General features: G+C 43.0%; 1 protein-coding gene across 4 annotated transcripts in view; it reads left to right on the top strand.

Moving 5' to 3' along the window:
• Positions 1-18,179, top strand: part of XPO1 (exportin 1) — a 34,172-nt gene extending 15,993 nt beyond the window's left edge. For all 4 annotated transcript variants that reach the window (XM_081000881.1, XM_081000882.1, XM_081000883.1 and 1 more), the window contains 21 exons: positions 3,966-4,027; positions 4,119-4,163; positions 4,257-4,438; positions 5,187-5,235; positions 5,319-5,438; positions 5,891-6,019; positions 6,399-6,557; positions 7,067-7,264; positions 7,743-7,881; positions 8,707-8,888; positions 10,072-10,228; positions 10,555-10,718; positions 11,432-11,566; positions 12,617-12,800; positions 14,054-14,160; positions 14,264-14,458; positions 15,201-15,369; positions 15,925-16,059; positions 16,175-16,334; positions 16,435-16,531; positions 17,128-18,179. In XM_081000881.1, the coding sequence (XP_080857007.1) occupies positions 3,966-4,027; positions 4,119-4,163; positions 4,257-4,438; positions 5,187-5,235; positions 5,319-5,438; positions 5,891-6,019; positions 6,399-6,557; positions 7,067-7,264; positions 7,743-7,881; positions 8,707-8,888; positions 10,072-10,228; positions 10,555-10,718; positions 11,432-11,566; positions 12,617-12,800; positions 14,054-14,160; positions 14,264-14,458; positions 15,201-15,369; positions 15,925-16,059; positions 16,175-16,334; positions 16,435-16,531; positions 17,128-17,274 (2,915 nt within the window). In that variant the 3' untranslated portion in view covers positions 17,275-18,179. The remainder of the gene's footprint in view (positions 1-3,965; positions 4,028-4,118; positions 4,164-4,256; positions 4,439-5,186; positions 5,236-5,318; positions 5,439-5,890; positions 6,020-6,398; positions 6,558-7,066; positions 7,265-7,742; positions 7,882-8,706; positions 8,889-10,071; positions 10,229-10,554; positions 10,719-11,431; positions 11,567-12,616; positions 12,801-14,053; positions 14,161-14,263; positions 14,459-15,200; positions 15,370-15,924; positions 16,060-16,174; positions 16,335-16,434; positions 16,532-17,127) is intronic.
• Positions 18,180-25,405: the final 7,226 nt, after the last annotated feature.

Below are 25,405 nucleotides of genomic sequence, written 5' to 3'. Positions count from 1 at the left end.
CCGATGCCACTTCTCTGGAGCCGCCATCCCTCCTTCACCTCAGCCGTTCTCATACTGAACTTGCCAACATTTTCTCCGTGGGGCGATTGTGGGTCTCTGTGTGTGTGGTTTGGGGGGGCGGTGGGAGGATGAGCAGCGTGGTGGTGGGTGAGCTTGTCTGTTGAGGAGCCTTCCCCACCCCACTTAAAGCACACTATTTTATTTTATTTTATTATTATATTATATTATATTATATTATGCCTGCCCTTCCCCCACCGCATTATTCCTAGTCTGCATAGGAATTCGTTTATTCCCCTCCCCCCCCCAAAATAGTCTGGCCCCCCTCAAAGTCTGAGGGACAGTGGACTGGCCCCCTGCTGAAAAAGTTTGCTGGCCCCTGATATAGACCATCTGAGCTTATATATGTCTTGTAGGTGCCCCAATACTCTTGCTCCTTGTTGTTTTTGCAATGACCACCAGTTCAGAAATTATTAAAATCTGCTAGAATTTACTAGATTTTTTAAATGTGGGTTGTAAAACTGGTTATTACATCAGAATTAACAGTTTGTGGAGAATATTCTCACCTCACATCACTAGTCGCCCTATTACGCAACCATACAACTCTTGGTTGCAATTAAGCCATGCCAAGTTGCAAAATGCACCTGGTGCCTGAGGGTATTTCATACACTGGGTGCATGGTGTCAATGCAAGTCTCTTACCGCTTACTTGCTTCTGCACTGGAATGCTTGCCCCCCCTGCCCACCAATCAAAACCAATTGTGGGTCTTTGTCCACTCCATGTCTTCCTCTTCCCAACAGCAAAAGGAGACACTAGATGAATTATTGGTTTGATACCGTGGAGTTTATAGTGAAGTAAGATTAGTTCAAGTGTGGTATTTGTTGTATTTTGCTTGTAGTCCTTTACCTAATACCAAGATAGATAGTTTATTTTAAATCGGGCAACAACAGTATGTATTATCTTCGATTTTAAATCAAAATAAACTATCCTCATCAAATAACCTTTTCAGGTCAGATTCGAAAAACTACATAACAGAGAAATTCAAAAGGAAAGTGGGGGCTGTGAAACATGTTCCCATTACAGAGGGCATGATAGAAGAACTAACTGCATTGCACTAGTCTTCACAGTGAATATGGGTAGCATCCAAGGTCCCCCAGCCCTCTGAAGCATATTTTGAGGGTGCATAAAGGCCTGGAGAGAATTGTAGGGGGTGAATTTTGTTGCACAAGCAGACATTTATTGCATGAGTGAAATGGCAGCACTGGATACAAGTGAGTGCAAAAGAGAAGAGCAAAATATTTGGATTGTATGCTGGAAGAAAGAAGCCATGACAGCTGTCACTCTGAAAATAAATACTATTAGTTATTTTAAGTGTGAATTTCTGCAAATTGAGGAAGGTTTTGCTCCATAGTGACAGTCTTTTGAGTAAGCCCCACCCTGTGAGGAAAGGATGGGCTCATTTAGACTTGCTTGTAATGCAAAGAATCAGAAGCAGTAGTTGGTAGTTGGAACAACGAAGGACTGGAGAAAGCTTTGTATACAGCTTTGCCCTTTCTAACAACTCTAGGCTTTTTTTCTTCATTCTTTGCAAATTTTAAATAACTTGTGTAAGATTCAGCGAAAAGAAGCACATAGTAAGGTTATGGCAGAAGGTGATCCCCCACTCCTGCCTCTTCTGAAGGTCAGGGGAACCTGCTGAAAGGGAGATCCTCAAGGCTGTCTTGACTGCATGAAATGTCAAGTGTTGTATGTATTGATCTGTTGCTGTTCATGGTACAGTGGTGCCCCGCAAGACGAATGCCTCGCAAGACGGAAAACCCGCTAGACGAAAGGGTTTTCCGTTTTTGAGTTGCTTCGCAGGACGAATTCCCCTATGGGCTTGCTTCGCAAGATGAAAATGTCTTGCGAGTCTAGAGATTTTTTTTTCGCTTTTCCCCCCCTTTATCTAATCTGCTAAGCCTTTAATAGCCTTTTAGCAGCTAATCCCCTAAGCCTTTAAGCCTTTAATAGCCGCTAAACCGCTAATAGCGCTAATCCGTTAAGCCGCTAATAGGGTTGCTTCGCAAGACGAAAAAACCGCTAGACGAAGACTCTCGCGGAACGGATTAATTTCGTCTTGCGAGGCACCACTGTATAGTATGTTGCATTGCTGCCCGTTCGGAAGGCTCCATGGAGCCATCCTTGGGTACAGTTTTTAAAATAAATCCAAAAGCCTTGCTAAACTGCAATCCCAGAATTCTTTATGGGAAACCATGATGGTTAAATTGGTGTTAAACTAATAAATTGAATAGTTTCCCCACCTCCCACCACCCCTTTCTCCCACTCCCTGAATGCAAGGTATATCAGAAGACGTCAACCTGTATATCAGGGAAGGGGGTGGCTTCTCCTCAGGTTTCCATGTATTACAGGCAGACAATAGCTATGTTCTTTCATCATAATATATGAAATGAAATCTGACCAGACAGTATGAAAATTGTCTGTTGCAAAAAAATTCTTTCTTGCTCTCAGTTCATGGGTTAATTTTCTCTCTTGGGGCAGGATGACATGCTTGAGATACCCATTCCAAAATTAAGTTGACAGATAAAGAATTTACTAGTCTAAAGTATTTTCTTTCACTGGAACTGAAATTGATTTTATGAGAGCAGTTTGACCGTAGTTTACCCAATGAACTTTACATCTGTTTATAAGCCAACAACAAGCCACAGTTCAAGTTGCAGCTTGTTCGCCATTAACTATAGTTAAGCCCAAGGGCAGGGTTCATACATAAAGCTAAGTGGTGGTTTAATAACCACTGTTTAATAAACCATGGCTTAGGATTGCATGAGAGAAGCAGGGCAGTATTCCTAGTGCAGGGGTCGGCAAGGCTTCCCGGGCATGGGCCGGATCACTCCCATGGAGATCCTCCATGGGCCAGATTGGCACAGCACGATGCCGGAAATCGCGTCTGCGCATGTCTGCAGTGCCGGAAATCGCATCTGCGCATGCCCAGATGCCGTGGGCATGCGCAGATGCGATTTCCGGCATCTGGGTATGCGCAGGCGCGATTTCCGGAGCCGCAGAAGAGAGTCCCCATTCAGAGCCCCCTACACCAGTTTAGCGCAGCACGCAGGGACTTGCTGAGAGGGCGGCTCGGTTCGGGGGTGGCTCATGGGCCGGTTAAGCGACCCTCGTGGGCTGCTTCCGGCCCATGGGCCTTAGGTTGCTGACTTCTGTCCTGGTGTATAATATTGGCACCTTCTCCCCACCCCAATCCCTTTCCCTAATGGTCCCAAGCACAGAATTCACCTTTTTCACAGCTGCTGCACACTGGGTCAACATTTCATTGTGCCATCCGCCATGACCTCAAGAGCATTCTTCGTTAGTCGCTGTGAGTTTGGGCCCCTTCAGTATGTGTGCATTTAGGATATTTGCGCCAATGTGTATCTCTTTACACTGAACTGCATTTGTCTCTCTCTCAATTTGGATATGGCTCTTTAGAGTCCTATTGGGTTTCATCATCATCATAAAAAAATTGAAGCAATCCACAATCTTGGCTACTTCGCTTAACCCTTAAGTCCACAAAATTTAGGAACTTAAGTAAAGGCATCATTCCTAATGCAGATGTTTGAGGGGCTTCATTGTTTAGTTATTCCTATTCCTGTTCTTTAATCAATTATCAGTCCATAGGATAATCTGTTCTCTTATCCCATTACTGCTTAATGCAGGCATAGGCAAACTCGGCCCTCCAGGTGTTTTGGGACTACAACTCCCATCATCCCTGACCCCTGGTCCTGTTAGCTAGGGATGATGAGAGTTGTAGTCCCAAAACATCTGGAGGGCCAAGTTTGCCTGTTCCTGGCTTAATGTATTCAGGCAGCTTTACTCAGGGACACTGTATACTTGGGGCTTTTAATAATTCCTTGATACATCCTGTTTTATCAGTGATTTGTTGTTTGATAGTTTACAAACTTTTAAAAAATATTTTGTAGGTATCAAAAAATACGTTGTTGGCTTAATTATCAAGACTTCATCCGATCCATCATGTGTTGAAGTAAGTGAGATTTCTCTAGGGAACTGGAAAGTGGGCTCCTTTCTGATGAAGTGAAACCAGGCCCTAATTCTTTTTTCTTTGTTTCCTCTAGAAAGAGAAAGTATACATAGGGAAGTTAAACATGATTCTTGTTCAGGTAAGTTTTGTCTCTGACCTAAAAATACTAGTTATGAAGGTTTTATCAGAAGAAAACTAATCTTATACCACATGGGGTTCTCATGCTTTGCAGATACTAAAACAAGAATGGCCAAAGCATTGGCCAACATTCATCAGTGACATAGTTGGGGCCAGCAGGACAAGTGAGAGCCTTTGTCAGAACAACATGGTGATCTTAAAACTGCTTAGTGAAGAGGTGTTTGACTTTTCCAGTGGACAAATAACTCAAGTAAAAGCCAAACACTTAAAGGACAGGCAAGTAGTGTTTCTCCCGCCCCCCCCCCCCCAATATACTGTACCTAAGTGGGCTGTTGCCCATCTGTTTTATCCACCAGCTTTCCTTGCAGGTATTTGGAGGCAATATATTGCAACTGCCTCTTTCCCTAAACTCTAAACAGAGCTTATATGTCTCTAAGTTTGTGATGTAGAAATAAAACAATTTTGCAACTTGTGCTCTTAAAAGATAGACTTCAGAAGTAATACAGTAAGCCCACAACTTACATGGGGGTTACGTTCCAGGGATCGTGCCTAAAGCCAAAATTGTATATAGTCCAAAAATGCATTGGGTTCAATGGTGGGTGGGTTTGCCAAAGTCTGTTTTCCCTTGGATATTTAACTATTTGCCAAGCGTGCAAGCTGAATATGCACAAGTTAAATGCACGTAAGTTGCAGGCTTACTGCACATATCTGCAGGCTCTTGCCTTTGCTTGAATTGGTACTTTGTAATCTGCTGGTGTTTGCTTGGGCTATCCTGCAAAACCTCTAAAAGTAGTAACAAAAGTCTTTGCAGTAGTATGACGTATTAAACATGGTAGAGGCATTTTATATTGCAACTTTTAATGTTGCTTTTTATTGCTTTTTAATCTAATGTTTTATTATGTTTTTTTATTTGTTAGAAACCGCCCAGAGTGGCTGGGGCAACCCATTCAGATTGGCAGAGTACAAATAATAAAATTGTTGTTGTGGTTGTTAGTTGCTGATTTTCTCTCTCTATTTCTTCTAGTATGTGCAATGAGTTCTCACAGATATTTCAGCTGTGTCAATTTGTGATGGTAAGCTTTATTGCAATATAATCTTTGTAAAATGGTCACATTATTATAAAGACACATTTGCTTATATGTAGCTTTGTTAACAGGAAAACTCTCAAAATGCTCCCCTTGTTCATGCGACTTTGGAAACTTTGCTTCGATTCCTCAACTGGATTCCACTGGGCTATATTTTTGAGACCAAGCTGATCAGCACGCTAATATACAAAGTGAGTATTTCCTCTAAACTAAATAACCACATAGTGGTACTGTGGTCTAAACCACAGGCCCTAGGACTTGCCGATCAGAAGGTCGCGGTTCGAATCCCCACAACGGGGTGAGCTCCCGTTGTTCGGTCCCAGCTCCTGCCCACCTAGCAGTTCGAAAGCACGTCAAAGTGCAAGTAGATAAATAGGTACCACTCTGGCGGGAAGGTAAACGGCGTTTCTGTGCGCTGCTCTGGTTCGCTAGAAGCAGCTTAGTCATGCTGGCCACATGACCCGGAAGCTGTCTGCGGACAAACATCGGATGAGCGAGCAACTCCAGAGTCGTCCACGACTGGACCCTAATGGTCAAGGGTACCTTTATCTTTTACTTAAATAACCACTAAGTAGGAAAATGGGGTGCTGGTTGTAGCTAGTAAGTGAGTACCTAACTTCTATGCATATTTTTTCTTTTACAGTTTTTAAATGTCCCTATGTTCCGAAATGTCTCCTTGAAGTGCCTCACAGAGATTGCTGGTGTCAGTGTAAGTCAGTATGAGGAACAGTTTGTCACACTCTTTACCTTGACGATGATGCAGCTGAAACAGGTAATTCTCCTCCTCCTCCTCCCAAACTTATATTAGAGTGGGTGGCAGTTCTTACTCTGAAGCAGTTGGTTCCTCTCAAATCCTTCAACTGGATACCAAGATTTCCAGTGCAGGCAACAACTTGTTCATTGGAAGTAAATCTTGTGGAATCCCAGTATTTTTCCCCCTGTATGCAACATTCGAGGAGTTAATGAATCTTATCGGTGGATCGTATGCCAAGTTGCTCAGAAACGTCCACATGGGGTGAAATCCCATTTATTTCAGTGGAGCTATTTATAGCAGCAATCCAAAGTGAAGCGGGCCAAAGTGTGTGTAGTTGATGACACCATTGGCATTTACATGACTGCCAGATTATAATTTTGACTTCTATTGTTCTTAGATGCTTCCTTTGAACACCAATATTCGACTTGCATACTCCAATGGAAAAGACGATGAACAGAATTTCATCCAGAATCTCAGTTTGTTTCTCTGTACCTTTCTGAAAGAGCATGGTCAACTTATAGAAAAACGTTTAAATCTAAGGGAGACATTAATGGAAGTAAGTTTTCCCAGTTTGCTTGCTTCTTATTTGTGTGTGGTGTTGTTTTGGTGTCCTCTGTATCTCATCGTCTTTACTGAAAAGTAAGTTGGGTCAAGAACTGAGTAAAGCATGAGAGCAGACTTAACTTGGATTAGTAGACAGGGTAAAATTGTGTCTCAAATGTAAGCTCCTTTGTCAGCTGCACAGTTGGCCTGGTCCCAGTATTTGTGTTCGGGCTGTGCAGTTCTCAAAGGGAGTTCTCCAGCATTTCTAGTCTGGTAATCGTTTACCTTGTGAAATAGTAAGAGCTCTTCTCCTGCTGTCAGTACTTAGTGCTGACACAATGCCAGTTGCCCTTTTGTATTCATTCTAAGGATGTGAACTTGTGTTTTTTTGGGCTGAGAACTTAGTCAAAAGCATTTTTGAGATGCTCCACCAAAAACCGATCAGATCTTAAAGTTGCCAGTTTTTATATATGCTTAGCCCTTTCATATGTCAATTAAGTAAACACCATAAATTCGCTTTAGGCCCTTCATTACATGCTGCTGGTATCTGAAGTTGAAGAAACTGAAATCTTTAAGATTTGTCTGGAGTACTGGAATCACCTGGCTGCTGAACTATATAGAGAGAGCCCATTTTCAACATCTGCTTCGCCATTGCTTTCGGGGACCCAGCATTTTGATGTTCCTCCCCGGAGACAACTTTATCTTCCTGTTCTGTCTAAGGTAATAGGAATCTTCCAACTTGCTTATAATCTGTCATAGTTGGGCTTAATCATTCTTCTGAATGTCTGGTGGCTTGATTTATTCAGAAGCAGTTCCAAAATCATTTCATAGGAGTTCATTGCTTCAGCTCGTAGAGTTTGGGCTTATTTCTCTGAATAATAATAATAATAATAATAATTTATTTTTTATACCCTGCCCATCCAGCTGGGTTTCCCCTAGTATTGTGAAAAATATTAGGTGGGTTTTCATGGTTCATGGCACTTAAAATAAAAACAATATCAGTCCTTTATAAAGTCACAAGGTAGGAAGCCTGCTTGCTGCAGTCAGATGACATTAATTGGAATGTGTGCCTGCCTCATGGTGAGTGCACCTGCTGCTTGTTAAAAAAATAAGTGTAAAGATATTTAGCAATATTCTTGTACGAAAAAACTTATTTGTGTGTGTTTCTCTGTCTCTCCCCCCCCCCCCTCAAATACAGGTGCGGTTGTTGATGGTTAGCCGCATGGCAAAACCAGAGGAAGTGCTTGTTGTAGAAAATGACCAAGGGGAAGTTGTCCGAGAATTCATGAAAGACACAGATTCTATCAATTTGTACAAAAACATGAGAGAAACACTAGGTAAGTTAAATAATAGTTGCCTGCAACTCCATGATCATCCCAGGGCCATAAATGTGTCTTGTGGCTCTTTGTAAACGATTTAATGCAGATTTGTTCTACATGCTTCTGTCAACTATGATTTTAATTTCAGGTACTGCCTGAAGTCCTTATTAGATAAAGTCTTTATGATATTAGCTCTGTCTTGGTGGTCATCCTGTGCTTGGAAAATTAGGTCACAAATGCCTACAGAAGCCTGGGAGACTAACTAGGGCCTATATTGCTTTTACAAAAATCTAGCTAATGCATGCTTAATATGCCTTACCTGGCAGAGAGCCCCATAACCTTAGGGGAACTGCAGGGCACCCTTTAGTTGCCCTTACTACGTATAATAACATGGCTGTACAGTGGTACCTCGGGTTACAGACGCTTCAGGTTACAGACTCCGTTAACCCAGAAATAGTACCTCGGGTTAAGAACTTTGCTTCAGGATGAGAAGAGAAATTGCGCTGCGGCGACACAGCGGCAGCAGAAGGCCTCATTAGCTAAAGTGGTACCTCAGGTTAAGAATGGACCCCCGAAACAAATTAAGTTCTTAACCAGAGGTACCACTGTATAGTGAAATATAATTATGTGAACACTTACTTTAAACCTATACCCACTTACAGTATTGAATAATGTATAGTATTGTGATGTTTGGATGAACTGTGTGTGATTAATTAAATATACAAGCAGTACAGCACTTTTATCTTTAAATATTAACTATATTTCTTAAGCGTAGATGTTACTCTGAAACCCTGAAAATATGTAATGCTCATTTTCATATATGACCAATTTTTCTTTTTCTAGTTTACCTTACCCATTTGGATTACGCAGATACTGAGCGAATAATGACAGAGAAACTTCACAATCAAGTAAACGGTACCGAATGGTCATGGAAAAATCTAAACACTCTGTGTTGGGCCATAGGCTCAATCAGTGGGGCAATGCATGAAGAAGATGAGAAGAGGTTTCTTGTAACAGTAATAAAGGTATTTATTAAGTTTCTACATTGCTCTTCATCTGAGGATCACAGGGCAGTTTACAATATGAAAACACAAAAATATGTAATATAGGAACAAACAAAAACACGACCCAGCCACCCCATCCCCACACAGTTTAAAAGGTCATCAATTAATTAGCCAAAGGCCTGGGAGAAAGAGAATGTTTTTGCCTGGCAACTATATGTAACAAATGTGCCATGTGAGCCTCACCGGGGAAAGTATTCCACAAATGGGTAGCTACTGCAAAAAAGACCCGTTCTCATATTACCACCCTCTGGACCTCTTGTGGAGGAGGCACACAGAGAAGGGCTTGAAATGATTATCTCGGTGTCCGGGTTGGTTCATATGTGGCGTATGTGGAGAGGTGGTCCTTGAGGTACTGCAGTCCTGAGCCATTTCGGGCTTTATAGGTCAAAACCGGCGGTTTGAATTGGGACTGGAAACTGATTGGCAGCCTGTGCATTTGGGCCAGGATTGGTGTCATGTGCTCAAATATGGCCGCTGAATTCTGCAGCAGTTGGAAGTTTCTAAACCATCTTCAGAGTCAGCATCATGTATAGCATATAGCTGGATAGAGAAATGTTAGTAGCTCTTGGGGGGAAGCAAACCAGATTTTCCAGAAAGAGGTGCAACATAGTCTGTTTTAAAAAGCAGTATCTGAACAAAAGTTCTAGGGAATGCTAATCTTACCAGTGGCCAGAGTTAACTCCAGGGAAGGCGGGATTTCATAAAGGTAACATGCAGCTTCTGTTGCTGATGCAGCCTCAATTATTGTCTTGGCGTCAACACACTTAAATGTAGACATGCTAGTGGCAGTTCAAATAAAATAACTAAAGTTATTTTAAGACTTGCACAACACCTTTTGATGGAAGATCCTCAAGGCAACTTGCAATAGATTGTAATAATGCAAAAGAGCCCCATCAAAACACACCCCTTACTGGGGGCCAGAGTGTGCTTCCCTTCTACTTGAGAAAAGGAGAAGCCTCTATGGTAATGCAGGCATTTATTGAAAAGAAAAATGAGGACTTTGTAGAGGTTCTGTAAAATATTCTGGATGCTGCAAACTAAATAGAAAAAATGCTTTCAAATTTAACTTCTAACAGTGCAACTCCATAATTCTTCTTTCTTTCTTTCTTTCTTTGTTTCTTTGTTTCTTTCTTTCCTTTTGTAGGACCTTCTGGGACTTTGCGAGCAAAAGCGAGGGAAGGATAATAAAGCTATTATTGCATCCAATATAATGTATATAGTAGGGCAATATCCAAGGTTTCTGAGAGCCCACTGGAAATTTCTGAAGACTGTTGTTAACAAGCTGTTTGAATTTATGCATGGTAATTTATCTGGAATTCTCACTTTGTTTTCACAGTAACAAATATTTCTTGCAATCTAAATTTTGAAATAGTTAACTGCTTTTGATCCTAGACTACCTTAACATTATAGGACTTTGAGAAGCTACTCAAGACTCTGAGTAGCATCTCTGTTCCAGTTTCATTTCCTTAAGCCCCAGTAGAAGACACCAAAATATTACTTAAATTTAGGAAAGAGAAATAGGCCAACTTTGGCAAGATTTCTGTGGAAAGATGAAACCTGAGAAACAGCAGCACGTTGTATACAGTAATTTTTTTGTATTCACAACTTTTCTCTTGCTCTGCTATAGAAACCCACGATGGTGTCCAAGACATGGCTTGCGATACTTTTATAAAAATAGCGCAGAAATGCCGCAGACACTTTGTTCAAGTCCAGGTGGGAGAGGTCATGCCATTCATCGATGAGATCCTGAACAACATTAATACAATCATTTGTGACCTTCAACCACAACAGGTATGTCACTCAACTTTATAAAAACAGGAATATGAAGCCTTGGGCCTGAGGGTGGACGCATCTGTTGCTCTGTCAATTTTGCCTCTGCCCACTGATAATGTAGCCCCTATAAGGAAGTTCAGCCTTTGAGCTGATAGTTTTTCTACCCCTGACTTAAAATGAAAGATGTATGGAGAAAGCTTGGAATGAATTCTGTGTCGGTGTTTTGGATATGAAGAAGCTCTTGCACCCACAGAAGAGCACTTTTGGACTTAAAACAGTGGTTTTGGAGCTTTGGGACACATGTCCATGGTACAAAGCAGTGGCAAGCTGCAACTGGCTGATTTGCTGTTAGGTTCTCCTCTGCCCAAAATAGTCCTTTAGCATTCACATCTAGCTAGCTATATAAATGCCAAATTTTCTGCATAGTAATGTAGATGGTCTTTGTTCCATAGTGGGAAATCTGACTCCTTGGTGCACTGTTGGCCTAAGTTCATGTGTGCTCTAAATTTATTTGTCAATCTTTTAAGTTGTGTTTTTAGGTTGTCCTAAAAAGGCCCTACTTATTTTTGAGCAATAATTCACATGTTTTAGAAGAATATGCAGCTTCACCGTTGAACAGATAATTTAAATAAATGCACCTGTTTTAAATACCAGTCTAAAATGCATGTATAGGCTTACCATATTTTAGCATATTCAGCTATATGTTTTGGTACATTTGATACCTCAACTAGGTGCATACTTTCTACGAAGCAGTTGGATACATGATTGGAGCACAGACTGACCAGACAGTACAAGAGCATTTGATAGAGAAATACATGTTACTCCCTAATCAAGTATGGGACAGCATAATTCAACAGGCCACAAAAGTAAGTATATTCTCTATTGGGTTTCCTTTATTTTGAACCTACAGAGACACTTGCATATGTGAGCGTGTCATGCGAGCCACAACAAAATGGCTGCCATGAAGGCTTGACCAGCCACAAAATGGCTGCCATGGCAGTGGTCACCCAAATCAGTGATGCTTCAAAAAATTTACTCCCAATTTTCAAAGGTTTTATTGCCCTGAGTTGTGTAAAGTTACACGAACTACTTCATTCCATGTATGGGTCTAAAACACATTAATTTTACTTTCAGTTTTACCGTTCGGCCTCATGTAACTTGCAGTTTCTGCTTCGCCATAGCAAAATTGTAGCAACCTTCATAGAGCATAGTGGACAAAAGGAGTATATATATTTTTTTCCAGTTCACAGAAGGCTGATGAAGCATGTCATTACTAGCTTTATGCACATCATTTGGAACGATCCTTTGGTGGGCAGTGCTGAAATGAGATTGACCTGCCTTCCAAGACTCTGTGGTGGAATTCTATGGAGATGTGGTGCGAAATACGAAAACATTTGCTATGTGTGTGAGAGAGGCATCGGCTAATTTCGCTAAAGGCAGCCTTCTTAAGCACTGCCCCGCCCCAAACTTACAAGCTGCTACCATCCTCCTATTAAGCAAAATGCAGGCTAGTAAAGAAAAACTTGAGCAGGTTACAAATGCAGCTGATAGAAGAACCATCCTGGGATCTACTGGTATAGGGTGGTATCCAAATGTAATTAATGAATTAATAGAAAAAGCATGGCTTCATCAGCCTGCCATTTCTGCGCTGGGAGTGGAGGAAGGAATTCTCTCTCTCTCTCTCTCTCTCTCTCTCGCTCGCTCGCTCTCTCCCCCCCCCCCCCCGCCCCAAACCAGCAGACTATTTTTATGCTGGCCAGGGAGGAGGAAGAGAATTAATTTATTACTATTACTGTTATTACATTTCTTTTTAACGTAGTGTTCCAGGTGACATGCAACACAGATAAAAATGATAGAATAAAATACCGAATCAAGTAGCAGGAAATATATATACATGGTTTACTTCTGTTCCACAGAACGTTGATATCCTAAAGGACTCTGAAACTGTTAAGCAATTGGGGAGCATTCTGAAAACAAATGTGCGGGCGTGTAAAGCTGTTGGGCATCCCTTTGTGATTCAGCTGGGCAGAATCTACTTGGATATGCTGAATGTGTACAAGTGCCTCAGTGAAAACATTTCTGCAGCTATTCAGGCAAACGGTGAGTATTACTGGCTTTAACATAAGTATTTGGAGTATGCAGAGGCTTCGCGGGCTACCCCAGAAGCCAGAACTTCTAGCTTCTGCCTTAGCGGCGCGAAGCCTCCACAGGGCAGCAGGCAGCCTTCATCCCGCTGCCCTGCGGAGGCTTTGCGCTGCTATCCCTGGCTTTTGCGGGAGGTGGGGGAAGGGACAGAGCGTGCGGCTCTGTCCCTTCCCCCACTTCCCAGAAAAGCCCCCAAGAGCCGCACTCCCTTTAAAGAGCACACGGCTCTAGCGGGAGGTGAGGGGAAAGGCAGGAGGTTTGCTTTCGCTGAAGCCAGGAGGGCAAGAGGGATCGGTGCGCACCGATCCCGCTTGCTCTCCTGGCTTCAGGGATAGCCCCGCAAAGCCTTCTGAGCGAAGAGGGAGGAGCACTCCCTCCTCGCTCAGGAGGCTTTGCGTTGCTTTCTTATTTCTTGTTTTCCTCCCCTAAAAAAGAGGTGCGTCTTACGGTCCGGTGTGTCTAATAGAGCAAAAAATACGATAGCTTGGGTAAAAGACACGGATGAAGTGATGGAATGGTTTATGTTGTTTGAAAAGCAAAGGGTGGTTAAAACAAGATTAAATTTAATGAATGGATGGGATAGGGGAACCCTTGCATGGTGCGGTCACAGAACTTACTACAACTTGCTACTAGTCTTTCTTTCTTTCTTTCTTTCTTTCTTTCTTTCTTTCTTTCTTTCTTTCTTTCTTTCTTTCTTTCTTGTTTCTGTGTTTGAAAATAGATTAACCATGGTTAAAGTCAGTGTTGAGGAAAGCCTTCACAGGATGGAGTGGGGAGGGAGGTGGAATTTGTACCAAGGATGGTATATGCCGTCCGGTAGCCCCTATAATAAAAGGGTCAGAACTTTTACCCTGAGGTAGAATTGTAGAGTTGGAAGGAACCCTGAGGGTCATCTAGTCCAACCCCCCCGGCAATGCAAGAATCTCAACTAACTAATACACAGTCCAGCCTCTGCTTAAGTTAAGACGTCAATTTAAAGTTCAAATTGATTTTTACAAGGTTTTGACAGCTGCTTTCTTTGCCCTGGATTTTATCTGCCATATTTCCGTTGTTTGTTTGTTTGTTTGTTTGTTTGTTTGTTTGTTTGTTTGTTTGTTTTAGATGGGTAGCTACCTTGGACATTCTGTGGAAAGGGAGGGTAAAAATATTTTTGAATTGTTTTACAAAGTATGTATTCCTGGGTTGTAACTGACCTCAAACTCTTCCAGGAGAAATGGTTACGAAGCAACCTCTGATCAGAAGTATGAGAACAGTAAAAAGGGAAACTTTAAAACTAATTTCTGGCTGGGTGAGCAGATCCAATGATCCTCAGATGGTAAGTGGACTTCTCAAGTGTCAGCAACCTCAATGAATGGCAAATGCACACTCAAACGTATAGTAGACCTTGTGTTACAGTACAACTGTTTCTCTCTCTTTAGGTAGCTGAAAACTTTGTTCCGCCTTTGCTGGATGCAGTTCTTATTGATTACCAGAGGAATGTTCCAGCTGCCAGAGAGCCTGAAGTGCTTAGTACAATGGCTATCATAGTAAACAAGCTGGGAGGACACATTACTGCTGAAATACCTCAGATATTTGATGCTGTCTTTGAATGCACGTTAAATATGATCAATAAGGTAATTCACAAAGTCCTGCAACAAACAGGAATGCTTCGAGTTTTTTCACTGCTGTGAACCACATTCAGTTGTCTCTGTTTGAAATTGTAGTGTTCCTTGTAAATGTATGTGTGAAGCATTTATAGGCTGCTGCTCATGAAGAGGCTTGCCATGTAGTGGCTGTTAGAGCTATTCTTCTTGGAGGTGGAAATAAAATCTAAGAAGGAACCTTATAAAAAACTTACTGGTTGCCTTTCCGTAAAAAGTAAAGGCAAAATACTTAAGCCTGACATATATGTAGGGATACCTATCTCTGAAAATCTTGCCCGAATAAGCATACCAGAACTTCAAACAGAGCAAGAAATGTTCTGAAAGTTCTCCATTCATTTCATCGCTTATTCAATTCTCGCTGTATTCAGTCATTCACTGGAAGCAACTTTAAGGAAACAATTGTTTTAACCATTGTTAAAAAGTGTAGATTAAACTAGGCTGGAGCATAGTTTAAAGTTTTGGTCTGCCTCAGGTATACACTAGTCCTGAAAACTTGTAAATCAAACCATGATTTGAATTGTTTTGAAACTTCTTTCAAAATTAGGTTTGGGCTCTTGAACAAGTGTGGCGGCTGTTGTGCAGCTGCTGCCCTAGATTATTTTACTTTGGGGTGCTTTTTTAAGTAATGTGAAGTTCTAAAAATTTGTTTTGGTCAGACTATATTGTGTAACTTGCATTATTTTTTTCTGTTTGCTCCTTCCTCTGCCATTAGGACTTTGAAGAATATCCTGAACACAGAACAAACTTTTTCTTGCTACTACAAGCAGTAAACTCCCATTGCTTCCCAGCATTCCTGGCCATCCCACCTGCACAGTTCAAACTAGTACTGGATTCTATCATTTGGGCTTTCAAGCACACAATGAGAAACGTTGCAGATACAGGTGACTTATCCTAATTTTCTGAACTCTTATGCTTGAGTAAGTCAGCTAATTGTGCTGAACTATCCTCCTCTGCCTAGAACATGTGGGCATGTAGATTCTTACCCAGGCACCCCCAAACTCGGCCCTCCAGATATTTTTTGGGACTACAATTCTCATCATCCCTGACCACTGGTCCTGTTGGCTAGGGATGATGGGAGTTGTAGTCCCAAAACATATGGAGGGCCAAGTTTGGGGGTGTCTGTTCTTACCTATTTCTGAAAAGAGGCTGTTCTATATACCCACCTAACAGATTTGAAACTTGATTTTAAGCTTCCCTCAATAATTTACGGGAATTCTATTGAGAACAGGTTTGGTGGAGTGGACACTCCAAGTGTGTCCATTCATTTTAAACGTGGTAGTCATGAGTGATTATTTAATTTAAAAAGTGGAATTCCCAGACTAATAACTTACTTGCTTCTGTGTAGCTCATATACTTGATGTACTTCACTTGGTTTCTAGAATGCATAACTTCTACAGGCACTAAAATTTTGAATAGCTTCATGTACTTTCTTCTAGGCCTTCAGATCCTTTATACACTTTTACAAAATGTTGCACAAGAAGAAGCTGCTGCCCAGAGTTTTTACCAGACTTATTTCTGTGACATTCTTCAGCACATTTTCTCTGTTGTAACAGACACGTCTCACACTGCTGGTAAGTAATTGTGGAGTGGGATGGAAGACCTGTACGGCTTGAGCTACGGTGAGTTCAGTTGCTGTATACATTCTAATCTAAATATTACTCTCTCTCCTTTGTGTGCTTTCACCAGGTTTGACGATGCATGCATCAATTCTTGCATACATGTTCAACTTAGTAGAAGAAGGAAAAATAAGTACTCCTCTAAACCCTGGAAATCCAGTGAGCAACCAAATGTTTATTCAGGAGTACGTTGCTAATCTCCTTAAATCTGCATTTCCTCATCTTCAAGAGTAAGTGTGTTTAGAATTAAAAGGTTAAGTAGAACTTGAGTGCAAATACTAGTGGTCTTAATTGCTCTTCTCTGTGTGTCTCTTTTTTTTATTACTTCAGTGCACAGGTTAAACTGTTTGTAACAGGACTCTTCAGTTTAAATCAGGATATTCCTGCTTTCAAGGAACACCTTAGGGACTTCCTGGTACAGATAAAGGTATGTCTGGAATTCCCTCTCTTATTCTGAATACATATGGGACTTCAAGTAGACTAAACCATGGGGCTTTTTTTTTTGCTGAGACCTATGTATTGCTAGTTTCTGTCATGCTCCATTCATTGGTATGCCAAGTCAGTTGCTAGATGATTTTACAAAACAAAAGCTCTCTTATTTGCTAATATTGATGCTGTGAATTTTGTCATATTGTTAAAGGTAGCCAACTTCTAAAGTCCTAGGGTAACTTTAGTTTCTAATTCCAACCATCAGGGAGACTAATGCCCATACTTAAGGGAACAGGAGACTTGAGGATGATTGAGTTGGAGGACCAAAAATATAAGGGCAGAACTATCAGGTTATGAAAAGGGGATATGCACTAATTGTGGCATTTGCTTTCTAACATGTGAAGTCACTGTTCTGTTTCAAACATGCAGATGCCAATAAGGGTACTCTTGAGTGTGGTTTTTATTTCATTGCATAAAATTATCTCATCCATCCAAGTTCTGGAACTTTACATCGTAACTGCCTTTCTAGCTTTTGATTATCTCTGCCGGTTGTTTGGATTATAATGGATTTTCTCATCTGCTTTATTCCCACAGGAATTTGCAGGTGAAGACACGTCTGACTTATTCCTGGAAGAAAGAGAGACAGCTCTTCGACAGGCTCAGGAGGAGAAACACAAACTTCAGATGTCTGTCCCTGGCATCCTTAATCCACATGAAATTCCTGAGGAAATGTGTGATTAAAAAATAACCAGTTGCACTGTTTTCTTTCTGTACAGCTGCTTTGTTGTAAAAGAAAACAGGACTTGGATATTTGTTGACCAAAATGATGCCAATTTGTAAATTTAAGATGTCACCTAGTGGCCCTTTTTTCTTATGTGTTTTTGTATAAGAAATTTTCTGTGAAATATCCTTCCATTGTTTAAGCTTTTTTGTTTTGGTCATCTTTATTTAGATTTGCATGAAGTTGGAAATTAAGGCATTTTAAAAATAAATAAAAAACACTTCATGCCCATTTTGTGGCTAAGGGTAAAAGAGGCAAAACATATAACTTGTAAAGTCTATTGCAAAATTATACATTTTCCAGTTAGAACACAGATTTTTTTTTCCAATTAGGGAACACTTTCTTACTAGCCTGTCCTGCAGTCTAGAAGAAAAGGGTAAATGAGTATAGTCCATCAGATTAATTGTTAGGTATAGGATGGTGAGTGCTGCATCAGACATGAGCAGCTTTTGGGCTGAGTGGCAAGGCTAGGCTTACTGGTATTTGCAAGTTGTATGGCAAGTTTGCAGCAAGATCATGTGCATATCATCCCATTGTAAAGCAACTTGGAGAAAAAAGAGTATGGGAACACAGTACAGTTAGTTATTTTTACACAGTTCTTTTGTTTTTGTGTGTGTGCTGTCGCTTTGTCGACAACAGCTTTTTGTTTTCCTCAATGAGGAGTGTTGCTCATTTGTGAGCCTTCATTAACTCGAAGTGAAATGGTTAAAATATTTATCCTGTTAGACTAGGCTGCATCTTTTTAACAAGCTCATTAAAGAAGAATTCTGGCTTTTGAGATGACTTCTACTAATTACATTGTTTACCATGCTGTAGTGCTTTAAGAACACTACTTAAAAAGCAAAATAAACTTGGTTTACATTTATTTTCCTTTCCTTGGCTTTATTCTTTTATTGGATTAAACGCTCTGATCACCTTAAAATTCAAGTAGAATTTAGAGTAGCAGAAGAATCCCGTTACGGACCCTGCAAGACCTGGCAGGGACTCCCATAATGGCCGTGGGACCTTCCTCTGCAGGAGAGTGGCTCTGCAAATTGATTCTTTAAACGTAGGTTTTCAACACGTCTCCCGAAATGGCCTGCCCAGCATTGTCTTTTTCCCCTTTAACCCGAGTTTTTGTGGCTCTTCTCAAGCAGTGTATAATATGACCAAAAACAAAAAAATTAACATTTGGCAGTATCAATGTTACTTTTGCTTAACATTTCTCCAGAATTTCTCTTCTGTATATCAAATGCCAACTTTGTCTTGGTTTTCCTGGGACGGGTGGCTTCCATGTTGCCTACAGTCCTGAGACTGTCTCACTACTTTTTTTAAAATGCAACATTCATGTGCCGTTGTTAAAGAAAATGAGGGTAGATGATTAGTGTTAATCTTTTTATATAAAATTTGAATATAAAAATAAAGTTGTATTGTGCCTTTATTATCCATTCAGAATTTTTAGTTGGAAATTCTTCATTTTAGTACCTATCAAAGCAAAATAACACTTAAATCAAATTCAAGTGCTTTTAATGCTTGGTATAAAATACCAAAACTAGATTGAGGTTCTAAAGTGCTAAGTCGACTTCTGTTTCCAACCAAAACTTTTTGCACAACATACTACTTGAAATCAGTCTACGTCATATGCCTAAGATGGCAGGCGTGGACACAGTGGAGGACAAAATAAATTAATACGAGAAGCAAATAATGAATGTTGTAGGAAGTGTGAGTAATGGAGAATCTGCATAAACACTGGGCATTGTATACATTAGGGCAAACATAGTAGAAGCACATTTTTGTGACCCAAAAATGTCACAAAAGGAGGGGGGCCACGGAACAGGGTGTTTGCAGACTTTTTCAATGGTGTTTCAAATACATGCATGTTCACTTAAACGTGTGGTTCGCCTGTACTTCAGTCTTAGAAGGCTGACACCAGCAGTTCAGGGTCTCACCACAAGGGGCAGTGACAGATTCCAGTAGTTCCTGGCAGAAGTCCACCTTGACAACCTTTCCAGGCTGGTTAGTGATACGAACCAATTCCCGCCCCCCAACCCAGAAAAAGAAAACAATTTAAAAGACTATAGATAGTTTAATAAGTCAAAGGCCCGGTTATAGAGGACTCTCTGGCACCTAAATATAGGTAGCAAGCGCACCAGGTGAGCCTCCTCTGGGGAGAGCATTCCACAAAGGGGGAGCCACTACAGAAAAGGCCCATTCTCATGTTACCGCCCTACAGACCTCTCGAGGACACGCACAAAGAAGAGCCTCAGATGATGATCACAGAGGCCAGGGTGGTTCATATAAAGGTGGTCCTTGAGGCATTGCAGTCCTGAGCCATTTAAGGCTTCAGAGGTCAAAACTAGCACACTGTGCTGGTCCCGTGGGTTACCCGAGAGGTGAGGTCCAAGTCCAATCCCTGGTCAAAGACTGCAAAGAGGCAGTCCGTAGAAGCTGAAGCTGGGTGCAGGGGAGGGAGTCAGGTGAAGTCAGGAACAGGCATGCAAGCAGGGAGCAAGGGCTGGTCAGGAGCTCAGGCAGGAAAGCAGGACAGGGTTCAGGCAGGAACTAGCAACGCAACAATGCTGCTCCCGCAACTTGCGACTGGGGCTGGCCGGCTTTTATCTGCCCCAAGGCATTGGGCGGCCCCGATCCTCTGGTGACTCGCCTCTCCTGGCCTGGAGGCGAGCACTCCTCCTGCGGGAACTTGGTTCCCTCTGCCTCTCTGCCCTGAGCCTCTGCAGCTCAGGAGAGGCTGAAGGGTTACCGGACCCAGTGGCAACCTCAGCTTCCTCTGATGGGGCTGAGAGTGGAGCACCTGCAGGCAATGGGTCCTCCATCACCTCAGGAGCCAGAGCAGACTCAGCTGATGCCTGCACCTGAGGATTCAGCACAGGTGAGGACCCTTCAGGCTCATGCCCCAGTCCCGGCTCAGCTGGTTCTGGAGGCGGGGAATCATGTGCAGGCTGGGATCCCTCAGGTTCAGCATCCGAGTCCGAATCCCAGGCCATCACACACTTTGAATTGGGCCTGGAAACTTAATTGGCAGCCAATGCATTTGGGCCAGGATTGGTGTAATATGCCCAAGCCATCTTGCCCTGGTCAGCAACGTGGCTGCTGAAAACTACACTAGCTGAAGTTTCTGAACCATCTTCAAAGGCAGATGGATATTTTAACATTGCAGTATTCTAACCTAGACGTTACCAGTGCATAGATGACGGATCAAGGTCCCTCCTAGGAGGATTCCAACTGCTATCAAGACAAGTCAATTCCCTGCAATCCTGCTCTGCTTCCAGAGTTAAATGGGAAGAGTGGTGGTTGCTGCTCCCCAAGACAACCAGAATCTGCATACAAGGAGCCATTTAGTGCTTTTTTTGGTGCAAATTAGGCGTTCGTTCTCCATACTAGTGACTACAGTCACAAAAAGACCTATGTTATAGCAAAAAGATGGTAATGTTCGGAGCATTAGTCATGCTCTGAGTAAATTTGTAGACCAAAGTCTTGATTTCAGCAAGTCTTACTGAGTGTGAGTTACTTGGAAAAACAATATAACTCAGGTGGTCAGAAAGGCCCAACAGAGACTCCATTTTCTCAGGGTCTTGCGAAAGAACAATGTTAAACAACAATTGATGACCTACTGGTCCACAATAGAAAGTGTCCTCTCATACTGCATCACAGTGTGGTACATTGGCTTGACAGCCACGGACAGAAAGTCTTTACGGAGGGTGGTGAACACAGCACATGATATCATGGGCTGTCCCCTGAGCCCGCTAGATGACATCGCAAGGGATCGTTGCCTTGGGAGAGGTACCCCTGATCGTTAGGTCCAGTCGTGATGGACTCTGGGTTTGCGGTGCTCATCTCGCTTTATTGGCCGAGGGAGTTGGCACACAGCTTCCGGGTCATGTGGCCAGCATGACGAAGCCGCTTCTGGCGAACCAGAGCAGTGCAACGGAAACGCCGTTTACCTTCCCACTGGAGCAGTACCTATTTATCTACTTGCACTTTGACGTGCTTTTGAACTGCTAGGTTGGCAGGAGCAGGGACTGAGCGATAGGAGCTCACCCCGTCATGGGGATTCAAACCGCCAACCTTCTGATCGGCAAGTCCTAGGCTCTGTGGTTTAACCCACAGCGCCACCCGCGTCCCGCCTAACGCCTCTCAATTTCTCCAAACCTTTTCACCCTGTTGGATGTGATGTCAATAAGTGCTTAGCAACTTGGGCAGGCTATGCTGGCCATGACCCTGCAGTTAGATTCCTCTTCTTCCCGGGGGGGGGGGGGATGAACAAAAGTTTAGGACACTGAACCTGAAAAGGGAGAATATAAGGAGGCAGCCCCCAAAAGTCCTTCCACCAGGTGTGCCTGTAGGGCCTGGACCCCTGCTGCTGCCATCATTTGACTCAGAAGCTCCCCAGCTCTGTTGAAACAGGAAACTAAAAGAGCAGGTTGGGCCCCTTTAAAGAAAGAAGCACTTCCCGGTACAGGTAGGGCTAAAAATAACTGGAAAGCAGCTGTTTCCACTCTAGAAGACGGTCTCAATTTGGTTCTTGCTGAAGCAACATCAGAGTTTTATGTTTCTATAGCAGAGCGGAACGAGCCTGTTGCGTGTGAATGAGGTCCTAGGATAACCTGAACACTGTGATTAATGCATTGGTAATCTCATGACTGGATTACAGTGGTACCTTGGTTCTCAAACTTAATCCGTTCCGGAAGTCCGTTCCAAAACCAAAGCATTCCAAAACTGAGGTGCGCTTTCCCATAGAAAGTAATGCAAAATGGATTAATCTGTTACATACTTTTAAAAACAACCCCTAAAGCAGCAATTTAACATGAATTTTACTATGTAACGCAGGGGTCTCCAAGCTTTCCTTGTCTTGGGCTGGTGTCTCGAATGACGATCGCGCAGAGGGCGGTGAAGCGCGCGCACACATGCTATTTCCAGCGCACTTTGGGGTCGGAGGAGCACCGGAAACAGCTTATGCGCATGCGCATGGACCTCCTCCGACCAGGATGTGCACAGGAAATAGTGTTTGTGCACGCATTGCACATCCGGGGCGGAGGAGGCCCGTGCGCATGCACACAAGCTATTTCCGGTGTTCCTCCGACCCAGAAGTGGGTCACCATGCCACGCCGCAACAGTAAGAGCGGGTGGTGGTGGTCGCCACGGCCCAGATAAACGAGACCCTTGGGCCTTATCCGGCCTCCGGGCCGTAGGTTGGTGACCCCTGATCTAACGAGACCATTGATCCATAAAATGAAAGCAAAAAAAAAAGTACTACAGTCACACAATCAATCAGTAGCTGAACTGGGTTCCACACAGTCACAAAACCAAAACCAAAATGAGCTGCAAAAATGAAAATGCAAAACAAATAGCAAAAACAGACCTCAGTGTAACATGAAAACAGAAGTGTGGCACTCAAACTGGAAGCATAACACTCAAAGAGGAGCATGTTCGGCTTCCGAAAAAAGTTCACAAACCAGAACACTCACTTCCGGCTTTGCAGTGTTCGGGTCCAAGTTGTTTGAGTACCAAGGCATTCGAGAACCAAGATACCACTGTACTGTAATGCACTTTATGTGGGGCTTCCCTTAAGGGTAGTTTGGAGCTGCAGTTTGGTGCTAAATGCTGTGAATGAGGTGTTAAATGGGACACCTAGAGGCGCACATATGAACACCTGTGCAGAGAGAACTACATTGGCTGCTTATTAGCCACCAAGCAATGCTCCAGATCTTGTTAGTAACATTCAATGGCCTGAACAACTTAGGGGCCTAATTACCTGAAAGGCTGCGGGCTCCTATCTGCTGTGGGAAATCGCTCAGATCATCTGCGAAGCTCCTATTAGTGGCACAGCATATTATAGAAAATTGTGTCATAAAAGGCCAATTTCTTTCCTTGGCCCTGTTCTCTGCAACACTCTGACCTCTGCCACTGGTTACCAGCTTCAAATGTATTTTGAGGACATACCTTTTTTCTCAGGCTTTTCCTAATTTTTAAAGCTGGGCCTTGTCTTTTTGTTTGTTAGAATGCTTTGTTTTAGTTTGGGGGCAGGGGGGAGAGAGAGCAGAATAATAAAAAAATGCCTTATTGCATCTCTGTCATTTTTTATTAACTTGTTCTGATGGTTTATTGGGCATTCAATACCCATTTAAAATGTGGGTGGGGGGATTACTGGATTGTTCTTGTTTTTGATTATGCATTCTGTGTTTTTATATCATGATTTTAACATGTAAACCTCCCTGTGACTATAGGACGGTATACTTATTTAATAAATTATAATAAATAGTTTTAGTGAGGTGTTTTTGGTAATATATATATATTAATTGTTGTACCCTGCTTAGAGATATTTGAAAATATTAAAGTGGCATAGAAATAGTTTAAAACAACAAACGGTGCCCATGCCCCGATCCTTCACAATTCCCCACCATGTCCTGAACCTGTACTGAACCTTACAGGGTTGCTGCAAGGATTAAGACAAAGCAATGCATTTGGGATTAAAACGAAATCCCTGCAGCTCAGCTGAAATACTTTTGTATTTTGGGGAGAGGGGAAGTGATGGCAAGTCAGAAACTGATGAATGGGAAAGAGATAAGCACCCCTCAGCCCATTTGCAACACGAATCTTCCAGTTTTGATAGTGAAGTTTAGCCCTGAATGCCAAGGGATAAATTTACCTCACAGGGTTATTCTGAGGATAAAATGGGGAGCATGCAGGGAAGGGGCATAAAAAAGAAAAGAAGACACCTCAATTTCTTTTGGAAGAAACGTGGGTTATATATGTAATAAACACCAGGGAAACTTTACTGATCTTTTGCAGGACTACAACTCCCATTATCTCTGACCATGAGGGGGTGTTATTGGGTTGCTGTTTTTATTTTGATTGTGCATTTTGTGGTTTTATATTTTGATTTTGTTCTGTGAACGTCCCTGAGAACTCTGGGTGGGGCGGGAGTTTTAACTGCATCCAGTCAAGGGCTCCTCCGATGCTTACTCGGAAGTAAGCATGCAAAGGATGACTTTGACGAGTAAGCTCCCTGCTGCTGAGCTGAACGGGGCTTTTGACAGGACTGGCCAAAGCCATGGAGCTAAAGGTGGCCTGTTTATTTAAGAGTGGGGTGAAAGGGGGAATTCTGGCATCATAGCCTGATAGCAAAGAAGTCCTAACTTGTGGTATGACACTATATGTATGTGTATTTTATATATATATGTGTGTGTGTATTTTGTATATATGTGTATTTTATACCCTCACAATATATATTGTTTTATTTGTACGCGTGTTTCCCCATTCCCTGTATCATTTTTATTTCTCGAGTTTATATTTCTTTCCAGAGCAGGGCTTTGACATCCAATAATAGTCGTCGTCCTCTTCTTCCACCCGCCCCGGCCTCTCCTACTCTTAGAGCGCGGGAGCCCGTTTTTCGCGAGGAGTGCGCGCAGGCGCACCGACTCCCTCCGAGGGAACGGGAGTGGTGGACGACGGCGACGTCAGGACGCTTTTTCCGCCTTGCGCGAGACGCGCCGCGCCGCCATTTTAACCTGCCCAACTCCCCCATCCCCCCCCTTCCGTGCCTTAACCGCGCGCGCGCTGTTCGCCCCGCCCAGAGGGAGAGGGAGGGAACTCGAAACTCCGCCTCCTCCTTCGCCGGCGACGCCGCCACCGCCACCCCCTCACACTTCGTCTCCCGCCGCCCTGGCCCGGAAACGCCCGAGCCGGGGCCGAACGTGCGCGCGTGCGCGTAGGTTTCTCTCCTCTTCCACCCCCCCTTCACTCCCTCCCTCCCTCCCTCAGCCCTCCTCCTCCTTCCCCCTCAGCAAAATGGCGGCGCGTGGAGGCCTTGGGAGCCAGTGAGTGACTCGCCGTCCCTCCTCCACCTCCTCTTCTTCTTCCTCCACCTCCTCCTCCTCCTTTCCCCCCACCCCTTCCCTCACGCTCCTCTCCGTCGCCGCCAGGCTTATTTGCATCGGGCAGTCGCCGCCCCCCCCGCCCTCCTTCCACCTCGTAGTTGTTGTGTTTCTCCCCCCCTCCCCATTCTCACCCACTTTACACACACACATATCTTCCTCCTCCTCCTTCACGGTTGTTCCTCCTCCTCTCCCCACCCCCTTCTTTCCCCCCTTC

This window comes from Podarcis pityusensis (assembly GCF_964106645.2).
Source record: "Podarcis pityusensis genome assembly, chromosome: 3".
Classification (NCBI taxonomy): domain Eukaryota; kingdom Metazoa; phylum Chordata; class Lepidosauria; order Squamata; family Lacertidae; genus Podarcis; species Podarcis pityusensis.
Note: the sequence above shows the minus strand (reverse complement) of the source record. Positions and strands in the feature narration are given on the sequence as shown.